Below are 14,477 nucleotides of genomic sequence, written 5' to 3' on the forward strand. Positions count from 1 at the left end.
AAAGGAGAAAGGAAGTGATGGAGGGGTAATAACAATAAGTAAGAGAGTAAGTTTTTGATAGTTTTGGAACCAACTGAGACCATCTTTGAAAAGTTCTTACAGACACTGAAAGTAGTTGGTGGAACATATACTCAGAACTTCTGTCATCCAGATGAAGGCTTGAGTTCTGTGGCGAAAGGATGCCCCATCCTCCAACCTCGTTGTACCGCCCATGTGTGAGAACATGAGAAGGATACTAGGGAAGCAGGGTGAGTTTTCTCAAGAAAAAAAAAAACACGATGACACCCCTGCGTCCAGTGTGGGAGGGTCCCTTGGCATTCACCTTGAAGATTCAGCGTGTTTTAACTCCACTGCAAAAACCCCATCCTTGTTCCTACATTTTGAACTCTTTCTTACCAGGAAGAGCTGAACTCCGTGTTGCAACAAAAGCAGAAAAACAAAACCAGAAAAGCCCATTGCAATCTGCGTGGGATTGCTATCCGTTCACAGTTGAAAGCAAATCCTGTAAACAATCAAAGACTGACCAAGAAAGAACAAACCCAATAAAAGCTGACCAGAATGTCAAGAACCAAGTTTCAGGTTTTGCCCTAAAATCTCCCTGGCTGTCACAGCTTCTGAACGGAACGACAGCTAAGTGCTGCACTGGCTGTTTCCAGCTCCTGCTCTGTGTTTGGGAGAGGGTCACTCCGACTAATGAACGCACGCTGGAAGCAGTTTCTTCCCATCGTGGTTTACTGTAACTTTAGAATCACAGCGGTTACGTTTAAAGAATCTTTAACGTCCTTTCAAGTCCATCCAGAGAACAAGTGAAGCTGCTGTTCAAGATTTTGTGCCCGGTGTTTATGTTGCATGGAATCGGTGCCACCCAGGCAGCAGAGCAGACTTGTCTGAGGGTGCAGGGATGGGGTGGGGGCAAGTGATGTCACACACAGGAAATATGGGAGTTGGGGTGGGGGAAGACTTGGCACTTCACAAGGCTGGTTCCTGTTCCATGGGCTCACCAGCAGCTCTGTAAAAATAAACAGGCAATCAGAAAACGGCATAAGAGTACACAATGACATTGTAGATTTTCATGCATAATCAAAGCTGATTTTTCAGCTCTCTCTGATGTTTATTTGCGTTATTCAGTTATCCATAAATAGAGTTTCTTTCCTAGGAAGTATAAACAAATGTCAAGTGGAAAAACAGTTTAGATCCAAGCAATGATTGGACATGTTCCTGTTTATATTAAAACATGTCAGAATATTTTATAACTCTAGATTCCCAAAACGTACATGTTTTGTGTCTAGCACGAAGTCCAATCATTTATTGAAATAATTAGCTGTGATATTTCATGTGAGAAGCATTCGTAATGATTTCCTATGGAACCAGTTGACTAAGGAGAGGAAGGGACCCCACCAGCTTCTGCAAGGAGATTTTCCCGGGCTCCAGTTTTCGCTTCTGTCGTTTCCTAGTGGGATTGGCTGCCTGCCGGAGGTATTTCAAATCAGATTCTGAAATTGATTAGCAAATCGCTGCTGCAGGCTCAAGTTCTTTTTTTCCCTCCCTGTTACAAGAAATGCGCTATGGCTGTGTGTAAATAGATTCCTTCAGCATCTCCGGTGGAGGGCTCTGCTCCGGGAAAAACCAAAACTCATTGCTGGAAAATTTATACTAGCGATTTCACCTTCATTCGGTAACACTCTGAGGGTGTTTCAAGGCAAACTTCTAGGAGGATTTTTAATTTAGTCAGAAACACGATTGTAGCAGGAATGCAGATAGATGAGACAAATTGTCGTGGAAACATTATTGGGACGAGAGCTGCCGGCTTACAGCCTTTGAGGGCTTCGGTTTTGCCAATGTTGTGACTGCACTATTGTGAAGCTAACCGTTTCAGGTGTAAACCATGAGAGAGAAATAAGCATGTTTCTTACAGAATCTGTGAACGGTAAGAAAAAGAGAAGGGCCCCATAATGAATGCGACAGCACCTCGGTTACTTCCTGCCTCCATTTCGTCTCTTGGTCATCCACCAACCCTGTACTACTGTGTGGAACAGCGCACTGTGCTCCCGTTCGGAACCGAAGCGTTTGCTGTGTGGGTTCCTCCTGACAGTGGAATCAGAGCTAGGTAGTTTCCATTTCCTTCGTTCTACTATTTATCTCTTTTCCGGAATTTTGTAATGAACTGCTTTCACATTAGAAGGAAGCAATGCTTTGTTTAAAACTCAGCTGTTTCTGAAGACCAACGGATGCTTTTGCCATGGTATTGTTCAGATTTATAAGAATAAAGAGTCAAAAGCTCAATGCGTTCTTTAATCAAAGCAGTCAGCGTGTGAGCTTAACATTCTTATAATAAATGCAAAACATTTGAAAGAAAGATTTTATCCACAGGATGCTAATCACAAAGGCCTAAAACTCATTTTGCCTTTAAAAAATGCAGAATAAACATTGACATTTATTATTGTATGTTGCCGAAAAAAGAATGTTCTAAAAGGGTCCACGTGGAATAATAAAAAACAAAAACAAAAACAAAAACAAAACAATTTCATAGGCAGCTGTAGCCCATCCAGGAATTTGCAGAATAAGGAGGATATGGATAAGTAACCAGCATTTATAAGAGAAAAATTGCTAGTTAAAATCTCTTTTATGCAAATCTCTCAGTATTGCAACAAGAACAAAATTTTTAAATATTCAAACTGGTAAAATAACATGTTTGTATCAAAACTTATCTATCTAAGCATATGCAGACAACACAGTTTCAGAAAAGTCATCCTGTGACTTCTGCTGAACACCAAAGATTTCTGCCTCTAATCTGAAATCGCCAGTGAATGTTCTCCCTCCAACAACACCAGGAGTTCCTGGGATGCTGACCACAGTGATGGACCACAGATATGAAGCACACGGCTCACCCTTTGGTGGAGGGTCTATGCATTCTATACCTTTCAACCTTGGCCCTGTGAGTATAGACTACACCAAAACACAGTCATTGGCCAAACACTGGGTCTCTGCTCTTGCAACAAAGAGCCTGAGGATACTTTATAAAGTTGTTCATCACATGCTTTTTTCCTTCTTATTTCATACTGATAGTCCCTATTCTGAAAGTAGTCTGTTAACTGCTGCCCATCTTTTTCTGAGTCTCTTTCTCTTCTTCTCTCTCTCTCCCCACCTCTCTCTTTTTTTCTTTCTCTCCGCTCCCCCCCACCCCCAACACACTGAAACTCTCTATGTCTGCATCAGAGAAATCAGCAAAGCAAGTTGGAAATATCCTGATTTTCTGGGACTTTCTAAAATTTCACTTTGAGCAAGTCAATAATTCTGGAGTCTCCTGTCCTTGACCAGCCCTGGGTTTGTGAGAATTGAGTGAGTGTAAGACTATGCAGTGTATGAACTGTAAAGCGTTAATTGATTGAGTGATTTGTAGTTGATCTGGGTTGATCTGTAGAGTCTTGCTCCTCACACCATTAGCTCCCAGTGGAGATGGTCCTAGCTTTCAATCCTGTCCTAAGTGACTATTTTGCATGTATACATTTGTATCAAGAAAACACCATAAGGATGTCACCATTATGGCTGGCTCAGGAAGGGAACAAATAATAACCATTTAATGGCTGGAGGGGAAGGAGTGAGAAGCAGTATTCTGAGGACTGATCTACCTCTAGCACATACCTAATGCACTTTGAGTCACAATCCCATAATTGTGGGAAAAAAAGCAGAGACTTGCAGTATTTGCTTGTGTCAATTTAATTCTACTTGCAGGCAGGGAGGTAGAGACAGTCCTTAAGAACTAAGGAGAAACTCAACCCACCAAAGGTGAATGTTAATATACTTCCACATTTTTTTGAAAGACACACATTTCTATGATAATATGCAAATGTCACAGTCCCCTAACGAAAAGCAAAGATTCCATTTATAAAGAGAAGGATCAATTCAGTCCAGGAATCAGAGTGTAAGTTGGTTTTACAAAATGGAAACCAGAAAGACAAGAATTTGACTGGAGTTAAGATACAAAATCGAATGCTTTCATTTTCCTTTAGAGTGATATTTCTTTTCTTACTATATTTTACATGATACTTGTTAACTTAGAGGTAAGATCACTATTTAGTGAGACACATTCTCTTCTGTAATATGATCTAATTTCTGCTGTAATAATTATCTAATTTAAGCCTTATAAATTCCTGCCATCCCAATTCTTTCCGAGAGGTAAGAAATCAAATACTTGTTGTGGGCATTATTTTGTCTGTAAGGGATTCTTTAAAGCTATCTATTAGCGTAAGCAGGTATTTTAAGTTTATATAGATTTAATTTTTACACACATGTAGATATCTTTATATACCATTCCTAATTCTTAATTTTCTCACTCAGGAATGCATTTGTTAGACCTACTCATGTGATTATATTTACTGCATCTACATCTGGTAACTACTATGTAACAGCCACAGGGTTTGCATTCTCCACAATTTCACTGTTCATTCTTAAGAAGGGACCCCAACCCTGGACACTAACTCTCTTCCCACAATGCTGGGAGGTGTATAACACTTGTACTCTGATGAACCTAAATGACAATGTCTTCACCAGCTATCCCCAGAGGTAGGATTAGGAGGGCATATGTCTTGTGCCTACTAACTGAGGCTACATTCTTTTTTTTTTTAAAGATTTATTCATTTTATTACAGCCAGATATACACAGAGGAGGAGAGACAGAGAGGAAGATCTTCCATCCAATGATTCACTCCCCAAGTGAGCCGCAACGGGCTGGTGCGCGCCGATCCGAAGCCGGGAACCTGGAACCTCTTCCGGGTCTCCCACGTGGGTGCAGGGTCCCAATGCATTGGGCCATCCTCAACTGCTTTCCCAGGCCACAAGCAGGGAGCTGGATGGGAAGTGGAGCTGCCGGGATTAGAACCGGTGCCCATATGGGATCCCGGGGCTTTCAAGGCGAGGACTTTAGCCGCTAGGCCACGCCGCCGGACCCTGAGGCTACATTCTTATGACGACTGCCATAGTTTAACCTGCCCAAAGCTGTGAGGCCTCCAAGGCCTCATATCTCTGTCCTGGTGGGCACCACTCAAGTTTCTGGTTTTGTCTTGGATTCCTGTATTAGTTACCCAGTATCTACTCTGTGCTTTTTTTCTGTCCTAGCCATTAGGAGCAAAGCTATGAACAAAGCAACCCAAAATCTCTGACCACATGGAATTCACATCCTGCATTGACCTTGTATTTTAACTGACTGTTTGCAATCATTTTATATATCAACGTCTTGTTTAGATTTGCATTTCTTTGATGATAAATGAGTTTATGCAAATCTTGAAGGCTTTGTTTCTTTGAACCACACACACAGAAAATCCAAGGACTCTCATAAGGGTGCTTCCTCACCAAGCCTGCTTAGTTCACTGCTTTTGTTTGCCATGTCCTTTCCAGTATTCATAAACTCATTTTATACTGTGTTGTTTTGTCTTCATGTGTTTTATTAATTTTATTTGATGATCTTTCCCTTATGTCTACATTCACTTTTCTTCTGTTGTCCTCCTCCCTCAATTTCATAGCATTTTCCTTTTTAAAGAGTAGATTTCATGCGTGATTTCTGAAATGCTTTGAGAAATATGTTTGGATGATTTCATACTGTTTAGAAGTAATCTAAATGAAGAAGAAAGCAAGAATGTGTAATAATAGAGTAAAAACTTCCATAAATACTCTCAGACTAAACTACTGGTGCTTTAGTTCCACACCTCATGTATGATCAGAAATGTTTTCACTTATATCAGATGGTTGTGTAGGGAAAAAAAAGCAAACAAAAGCAAACACACACAAAACCCTTCTGGAACACACAACTAGTTGTATGTTTTTAGGGGAAATTCTCATAGACCTGCTTTTTTTTGTTTTTAAACACATGATTGATTTAAAATGCAGAGATAGAGAATGTGAGAGAGAGAGAAAAAGAGTGAGATGCACAGGACAGCCAGAGCTAGGTCAGGTACAAGCCAGGAGCGAGGAGCTCTACCTGGGGCTTCTACACGGACAGCAGGGACCCCAGCACTGATGCCAACCTCTGCTGCCTTCCCAGATGTATGAACAAGAAGCTAGGTCAGGGACGCAGAGTAGCAGGGACTCCAGCAGTACTCTTATACAATGTAAGCCTTTCTAGAGGTGGCTTAATCCACTACGCCAAAACATCCACCCCCTCATAGATTTTCCAACAGCGCCCACTGCCAATTCTAGTTTGTCTTATTATTTAATTTCTTCCCATTTTCTATCACTAGTCGCTAACAATTAAGTAATCATTTTAGCTCCATTTCTCTTCACCCCTCTCAGTGAACAGCATCATCACACAGACACTGAGGGCTGTACTCTCACATCCACATTTCAGTGCCAAGCACACATGAATGATTCCTCAGCAAGTTTTTCATAGTCTGTTCCTTTTTCTTACATTTCTTTTATTGCTGTTAGTTGGCTTTATGACCATAATCCACACAAGATTTTTTGGATTTCTCTTTAGAAATTTAGAAATTTATTGGCCCCTTCTCCATCATTTAAAAAAACACAAACCTAGGTTCTCTTGCTTGAATACTTCATTGCTAAGAGCAGGGTGCCACCCAAATTTCTACAATAATATCTAAACTCCCTCCCCAAATCACCATACTCATCCTTTCTACCCCATTGCGTGAGGACTCTCAAGAGATTGCAGTCTGGTACTCATTGATGTCTCTGAGCTTTGGTCCTCTGCTACTAACAGACCAGTATTTGGGGATCTAGCAGGTATCAGACGCTATTCTTGTGCTGCAGAAATAATAAGCCACTGAATGAATAGTTTCTGTTTAAAAGAGCTCATAAGAGGAAACATAAGCTAATCAACTCAACTCACTGATACATTTTCTATTATGCCATACAGAACTGTAATACTTAAACTGGTGAGACATGAAAGGGTATACAGTAGGAGCAATATTGATCAGGGGGTGCTGATCTGCTGATGTGAGATCTAAAGGAAAAAAGGAACCATGTTGGGACAGACATAAGTCAATGGGAGGAGGAAGAAGAGTAAAGGAATGCTTCAGATGGTGAGGAAGGCATGTGCCAAAGAAACCCTGATGGGAATGTCAATAGGATACTGCTTCAAAGCAGTCCAGGAATTATTGTGTGAATTACGGTCACAGAGCCAACGAATAGTGGGAGAACAAATGCAAAAGACGGAAAGAGGCTGCAGATAAATCACTCAGTGAATGCGATTTTTTTCAAAGAAACAAAATTGAACCCACACTGAGAGGTTATTCTACGCACATTTGAAAAGCTCAAATGATAAAGATGGATTATGCAAAGTATAGGTATGGATATAGCATAATCTATAGCAGTAAGAGCTGTCACTGGTTCCCAGGGGGTGGGGAGAAAAATAGAAAAATCATTCGGAAAAACCGTCTGACAATTGCTTAGGAAGTAAAGCATACACATTCTCTAAAATCCAGCAATTCCACTCCTAGCAGTATATCCAAGCAAATGAGTGATTGTGCCCTTTAACAAAACAATTTTTAATGAAAATTTCATAGAGGTTTGAGTTGCTCAAAAAATTTTAAAAAAGAATTGCTGTATGATCCGGAAACCCCACTTCTGCCTATATATATCCTGAAGAATGTGAAGTGCAATTCTGAGGAGACATTTGCACATCTATGTTCACTGCTCACAATGGTCAAGTAGTGGAACCAGTATAAAATTGTTCATGGTTGGGTGATTAGTAAAGAAAACATGGTTTGTGCACAATAGTATATCATTCAACTTTGAAAAGGAGAGATTTCTGTCATATGCTATAACATGGATAGTCTTACAGGAGATAATGTTTAGTGATGTATGTCAGTAACAAAACAACAAACATGGTATATTTTTACTTCCATGAAGTATTTAAAGCCATCATGCTTTCAGAAACAGAAAACTTTATAATTTCCCCAAATCAAGTCACAAGGCAAACATCCATCCATGAGTGCACGGACAAACAGATTATGGTGTGTTAAGACACTGGTGAAATGAACAGCAATAAATAAATGATTATTGAATGTCCATGGTGCTGGTAGTTCTCAAAAACTTTATAGCTAGAGGAGTAAAAAATACCCTGTTTTGCAGCATGGTGGGTTAAGCAGTCCCCTGCAATGCTGGCAAACCATGAGTGCCAGTTCACGTTCCTCCTGGATGTTCCCATTCCAATGAACAAGCCTTGTGAAAAGCAGCAGAAGGCAACCCAAGTGTTTCAGGCCGTGCTACCCACCGGTGACCTGAAGGAAACTTCTAGCTCCCGGCTTTATTCTGACCCAGCCCAGACCACTCCAGCTCTCTGGGAAGGAAACCAGCACATGAAAGATGCTCTCTCTCTCCCTCTCTCTCTCTCTCTGTCTTTGGTCTCTCTTTATCTCTGTAATTCTGATGTTCAATATAAGCTCTTTTTTTTTAAAGAAGCCAGATAGAAATGCTTGATTGCATTTAAGTGAAATTAAAGAATGACAAAACTATTCTATGGTGTTAAAATAATTTTCAACCAGTTGCTTTTGGAAGGAGTGGAACTGACTGGAAAGGGACATAAGTAAAGTTTTTGGGAGATGAAGATGTGTTTGATTTGTCTGGGTCCTAAGATTTGATATGGGCAAAAATCTAAGGATGTGTGTACATTATTATCTGAAAGTCCTATGAATTCAAAAAAGAGACTTGTGAGAAATAAGGTGTAAAATAGGCATGGGACCAATCTGGAAGTACTTAAGGGTTCTGCTAGGGTTTTTGTCAATGCAAATCAAAAGGCAGGAAGGGTTTCAGCTAAGAGGGATCACAAAATTTGCTTTCCACCTGTTTTGATTTATATTCTCCCGTGCAGAAAATGGAGTAGAGAGAAGGTTAAGGTGAAAATGGGAACTATAAATAATGCACAATAAGAGTTTGGAGAGACCTGAAGTTTGGATTGACCATCAGTAGTAGGAGCCATAAAAGGTAGACAGTGCGTTCCAGTTACTGTCTTGATCTTGAATGCCTTTATTCTCAACTAGCTTCTCCCAATCTGGCTTATTTGACCCTTCATATGATTTATTCCCCAATTCTTGCTATATGTTGACTCCTCTTTCTTTCTGGATGGTGTTACTTCAATCTTATGAGAAAAAAAAATGCTGAATGCAATTGCTTCTCCGTGTTTGATCCTGTGATAGAAAGAAAACACTACTTCCCCCAAAGATGTTCAGTCCCTAGTGCCGGGACTTGGGAGTCCGGTTCTGCAGATAAAACTAAAAATGGATCTTGCAGTAGGGACATTTTCTAAATTCTCCTGGTAAATGCAGTCTCAGTATATGAATTCTTCAAGTCCACATCCAGAAACCTCTTGGCTGCCCTGACACAAGACAAGAGGGATATAAAATTGCTGCGTTTGCCAATGGAGGGAGGGAGCCCTGGGCCCAAGAATGCAGGCAGACGCTAGATGCTGGAGAAGGCCAGAAAGCTAGCTCTTCCCTTAGGGTCTCCAGGAGAAAGTGCAATCTTGCCAACACTCTGCTTTCAACTTGGTGAAACCTGAGTCGGATTGCAGACCTATGGAAACTTAATGTTGTTTGAAGGCATGAACTTCCCCGTCAAGGTCTGTGTCAGCAGTGGAAAGCCACTCCAGTCCCCTAGTATGTACATTTTGTTCAGGACTCAAGATCACTTTGTGACCCTGGCTCCAAGCACTTTGTCTGGCAGATAGAAATAACCAAATATGCTTAAGGCGCAGATGAACTCAATACACTCACAAGTGCCCCCGCCTTTTTTTTTACTGTTCAGAATGCAGGCATGTAATGTAACACCAACCGTGGTCACACTCTTCTCATTTGTGAAATTCAATCCTGTTTCTTCATTCTAACAAATATTTTGAGCACCTCGTCCCCTTTTGTGTCCTCAGCCATCCCGTACTTATGATGTAAGAGTGCCATGGATTATAGTTAGCCTACACATTCTGAACACGAACACTGTCAATTAATGTTATAAGCATTTTGAAGAATCTTATCAAAATATAGGAACACACAATCCTTCAAAAAATGTAGTAAATGGACAAGTAGAACTGGGATACCATTATAAAATGTTGCTAACATCTTAGCAAAGTTTTATCTTTCAGTGAATTTTAGTACTAGATGCATAGTTGTTTAGTACCCACAATGTATTTCACATGGTGAATACCTTTGAGTTTGATCAGCTTAGTTAAATGGACCAATTTATTGTTTTCAATGACCAAATAGTTAGTTTTACCTCTAAGAACAGTTAAACATATGTATTCCCATGCATAGCCTTTATAGTACTAGGTCATATATCACTGGATTATGAGAAAATGCTAATTCTATGGAGAACAATGATGGATACAATTCAAAAACAACACTTATTGGTATTTACTATGTTCAAATTGTGTTAAATTCCTGGGATGTAGTCTCACATTTCATTCTCACAAACTTTCTTTTATCTATCTATCTATCTATTGTTAAGATAATAAAATTAAAATTCAAAGAGACTGGGTTCTCAGCTAGGCTTGGAGAACTCGGGCAAGGTGTCTCAGGAGTGAGGTAATACTCTTTCTGTGTAGTTAGAATGAATGTGAGGGAATGGAGATGAGTGTAGGAACAGGAGCTAAACCCATTCATGCATGTCATTTTACCTAGGATTCTACTCAGTTTTGCTTCTTTTACTTTCCAATTAAGTGTTATCTTATAAAGAATGCAGAACAGAAATGAAACCTAAAATACATAAACAGACCTTCCTAGCAGACAAAGCTAGGCTTTGTATGTGCCCCCAACCTTACTAGCCACTGGAAATAGGACTGTAATGCTGGCTTCCACCAGAGTAAGGAAGTGGAGACATGAGAGAGCCAGCTGTCCATACTGTCATCATGAACTTTTCTATCTCAGCCCATTTTTTCCAGTTAAGACTTTGTTGAAACTGAATGAAAATTAAAAATTGAATTTATATTGGAATGTTTGCTTTGATAAACAAGTGATCAAAATAATGCTATTAAATGGAAAAATAAAAAATATATGTATAATGTGTGCAATATTTAGCTTCTAGGAGACACAATCCCAATGGATGGTATTGCTGAATAAACACATACTCCTAAGTAGGGTATACATGAAGATGTGCTTAACAGTGACTCAGGGACTGGCATTGTAATGCAATGTGTAAAGCTGCTACCTGACATGCTAGTATCCCATCTGGATGCTGATCCATAGCCCAGACGCCCCACTTCTATCCAGTTCCCTGCGGATACACCTGGGAAAGCAGCAGAAAATGGTCCAAAATCTTGGGCCACTGTACCATGTGGGAGACCCACTTGCCTTAACCATAGTATCGATTTTGGTAATTAACCAGTGAATGGAAGAGCTGTCTCCCTCTCTGAATAGCTCTGCTTTTATTTCCTTTTTTTTTTCTTCTCTTATATTTTCTTTTTTCATAGCTCCACTTTTCAAATCAAATAATTCCTTAAAAAGCAGTGATCCATATCTCTTTTGTTTTTAAAAATATTTATTCATTAATTTTTAAAGTAGAGTTATAGAGAGTGAACAAGAGACAGAGGGAGAGCAAGAGAGAGATGCTTCATCCTTTAATTTACTCCCCAAATGGTTGGGACTGAGCCGAGCCAAAGGTAACAGCTTGGGTCTCCATCTTGATCTCCCCTGTGGAGGACAGGGACCCAAGCTCTTGGACTATCTTTAGCTGTTTTACTAGATGCATTAGAAAGAAGTTGTCAGATTCAGGAAGACATAATTGTCAATGACTTTGTTCCTACTGGCAAACCGTTCAAATATAAGGCATTTTCTACTTCTATTGTTATGCTTTTATACTCACCAACAAAATAGTTATTCAAAATCAAAAATAGACTCAGAATCATAGGTTTACTCATGTCTCTGTATTATGTAATAATATTAAACTGTCTATTTTATGAGAAAGATTGCCAACGTTGAAAATTGAATGATTAAATAACAATCATACCACATCCTATTTTAAAAATCAAACATGAGCTGCATTATCAACAGCTCAAACTGACATTTGAAAAATCTTTCTTTTTTTACATTTTGGTTTTGAGTTCAAGAATTTTTAAAGAAAACCAGGAAATCTAGAATGTAATTTGCTCTTAAAGACCTCAGAGTTCTCAGTGATGTTTGGCTTAGTGGTGAAGACACCACTCAGGGTGCCTTAGTCCAATGTTGGAATGGCTGGGTTTGAGTTCCGATTGGAGACCCGATTCCAGTTTCCTGAAGGCAGCAAGTGATGGCTGATGTACCTGGATCTCTGCCACCCACAGGAGATTGGAAGTGAATTTCCGGCTGTTGGCTTTGGCCAAATGTAGCCCTGTTCGTTGCAGCTTTCATCAGATGGAAGTTCTCTCTTTGTCTCTGCTTTTCAAAATAATAATAATAAAACTTCAAAAAATTTTTTAAAAACGTAAGAACCGGTCATCCTGAAATCATGATTTTCAGAGAATACCTCTGCTTCATTTGCAGCAAGGCCTGAGCTGGTGTACATAATAAATTTTAGTACTTCTTGTTCCTGTCCAAAGTAAAAGCACTGAAAATGTATTTTCAAGCGCAAAGCACCAATTTTAAGTGGCGCTTGCCTAGCAACCAGAAAAAAAAAAAGCCTCGAACGTCACCATTTTCCCTCTGAGTGATGCGTTACATGCGCCCAGATCTATCTACGTCATCTTTGAATATGCACCTTGAGACAATCAAGAGTTGTGGTTTTTTGGCAAGCCATCAATCATTTCTTTCTTGTTGTTCAGGTGTTTTGTCACCTGAAAATTATGCTTGAACATGGTACATCAGCCAACTACCCCCCAAACGAATCCTCACATGTTAGGTTTTTGACTAGCACATTTTTTTTCCCTCTAAGATCCATCAATTCAGTTATAAAAATGAAATGACTATTTTCACTGTGTTGTCACCAACCCCCCATCCAAGAAAAATGAACAAAAAATACTTACAATGGTTCCTAGCCAGGAGCATTTTATCCCTTATTCACCAGTGCTAGATGAGTCAGATAGGAGTTGGCCAGGAAAAGAGCTGCTTTGCCCAAAATCTTAGTATGAAGTGAGTCATCTTAGTCCAAACACCAATATGCCCTCCAAAATAATTGGCAAGAATTTCCTATAAAAAGAATCTTGCCTTCACTCTTTTCCATCCATTTAGCTCTCTGATTTTTCTAATTTTTCAATTTCCTGTGTGCTTATAATATCGCATTCACAACAAAGGCACACGGATAGTTCTGATTAGCTTGTTCTGACAGTCATCTCTCCTGTGGCGAATAGGAGACAATTGTGAGACAATCTCCCTGAGTGTGCTCTAGGACTACCAAGGGTCTCTCACTCTCGGCAGAAACTCCTGCGTGAGTCACTGAAATGTAAAGTCTAGTTCTCAAAGAATTTTTTTTTCTTTTACTGAAAAAAGAATTCAAAGTCACAGGACATATTTTAAGCAATGTCATTTTTCTTCCAACAAGAAAAATTAATCACAGTAGATAAAGTTTGTCTAAAACTCGAACCCAAGCTACAGGCTTTCTTGCTCATCGGCTGAAGCTTAGAGATCACAGTGAACTGAAGCTGAAGTTAAACTGTGGAGATTCTCAGCACAACCATGTGAGTATATAGAGCCAATGTCCTGCCAAAGTGCTGGGCTTTTTATATTTCTTGGAGCTCATAGCATCACTTATGATTGTTAATTATTTTAAGCTTTGCAAGTTAATGAGTAAAACTGTCTGCATTTCAGTTCACCCAGGTTGGAATGTAACTTTGTTTTTCTTTATTAAATGAATTCTAAAGAATAGTTCTGTTCCTTTTATATCCAACGTGAACAGATGTTAGCTGCCTCTGTTTTATAGCCCTCCAATGACAGACAACTAACGGTTTTTGGTCTTGGGAATAAGTGCAACACCTTTGGATTATGAACTTGGTTCGCTTCTTAGCTGGGAACAGCAGGGAGCTAGTTCATATTATCAAAGATGTAAAATAAGTTTTCCCTTATGTTCCCGATCTCAATAGGAAGATACTCTTTTGGTAAAGTCATATTTAACTGTTCTGACTACTGGTAATCTGCTCTTTTAGCATTTAGAGCAGCAGAAAATAATTACTTAAATATGAAATCTCTTATTCAGTTTATCTGCTGCTCTTGGCCAAAACAAGATGTTAAATCCATTAAGCTCGAAGTATCCTGTAAAAGCGCAAGAGCTAGGACTGTTCAAATTTGCGCATTCTTGGGAAAATTGCCAACCTATGCACTAGTAGCGGGATCTGTGTAATTAATGGTGATGTTATTGACGGAGGGAGTCTGATTTCCCCCTCAGAAGCAATTTAGAAGGGTGAGCTGGCTGAGCTTCAGCCAAGTCTCACCTGATTGCTTTTTCATCAGAGGAAGCAGGACCTTGGAATCCACTAGAGGACACAGCAATGTGAATGTAGATCCGTGATATAGACTTGAAAGACATCCGAAATGTATCACTGTCCATAAATAGGATGAGAAGAAGCTTTAAGATGGG

The 14,477-nt window shown here is 39.6% G+C and overlaps 1 protein-coding gene across 8 annotated transcripts in view; it reads right to left on the reverse strand.

The window, feature by feature from the left end:
• Positions 1 to 303: 303 nt before the first annotated feature.
• HDAC9 (histone deacetylase 9) overlaps positions 304 to 14,477 on the reverse strand; it is an 834,677-nt gene continuing 820,503 nt past the window's right edge. For all 8 annotated transcript variants that reach the window (XM_058677966.1, XM_058677969.1, XM_058677964.1 and 5 more), the window contains one exon: positions 304 to 1,009. In XM_058677966.1, the coding sequence (XP_058533949.1) occupies positions 970 to 1,009 (40 nt within the window). In that variant the 3' untranslated portion in view covers positions 304 to 969. The remainder of the gene's footprint in view (positions 1,010 to 14,477) is intronic.

The sequence above is a fragment of the Ochotona princeps genome, chromosome 20, assembly GCF_030435755.1.
Source record: "Ochotona princeps isolate mOchPri1 chromosome 20, mOchPri1.hap1, whole genome shotgun sequence".
In the NCBI taxonomy this organism is placed as follows: Eukaryota; Metazoa; Chordata; class Mammalia; order Lagomorpha; family Ochotonidae; genus Ochotona; species Ochotona princeps.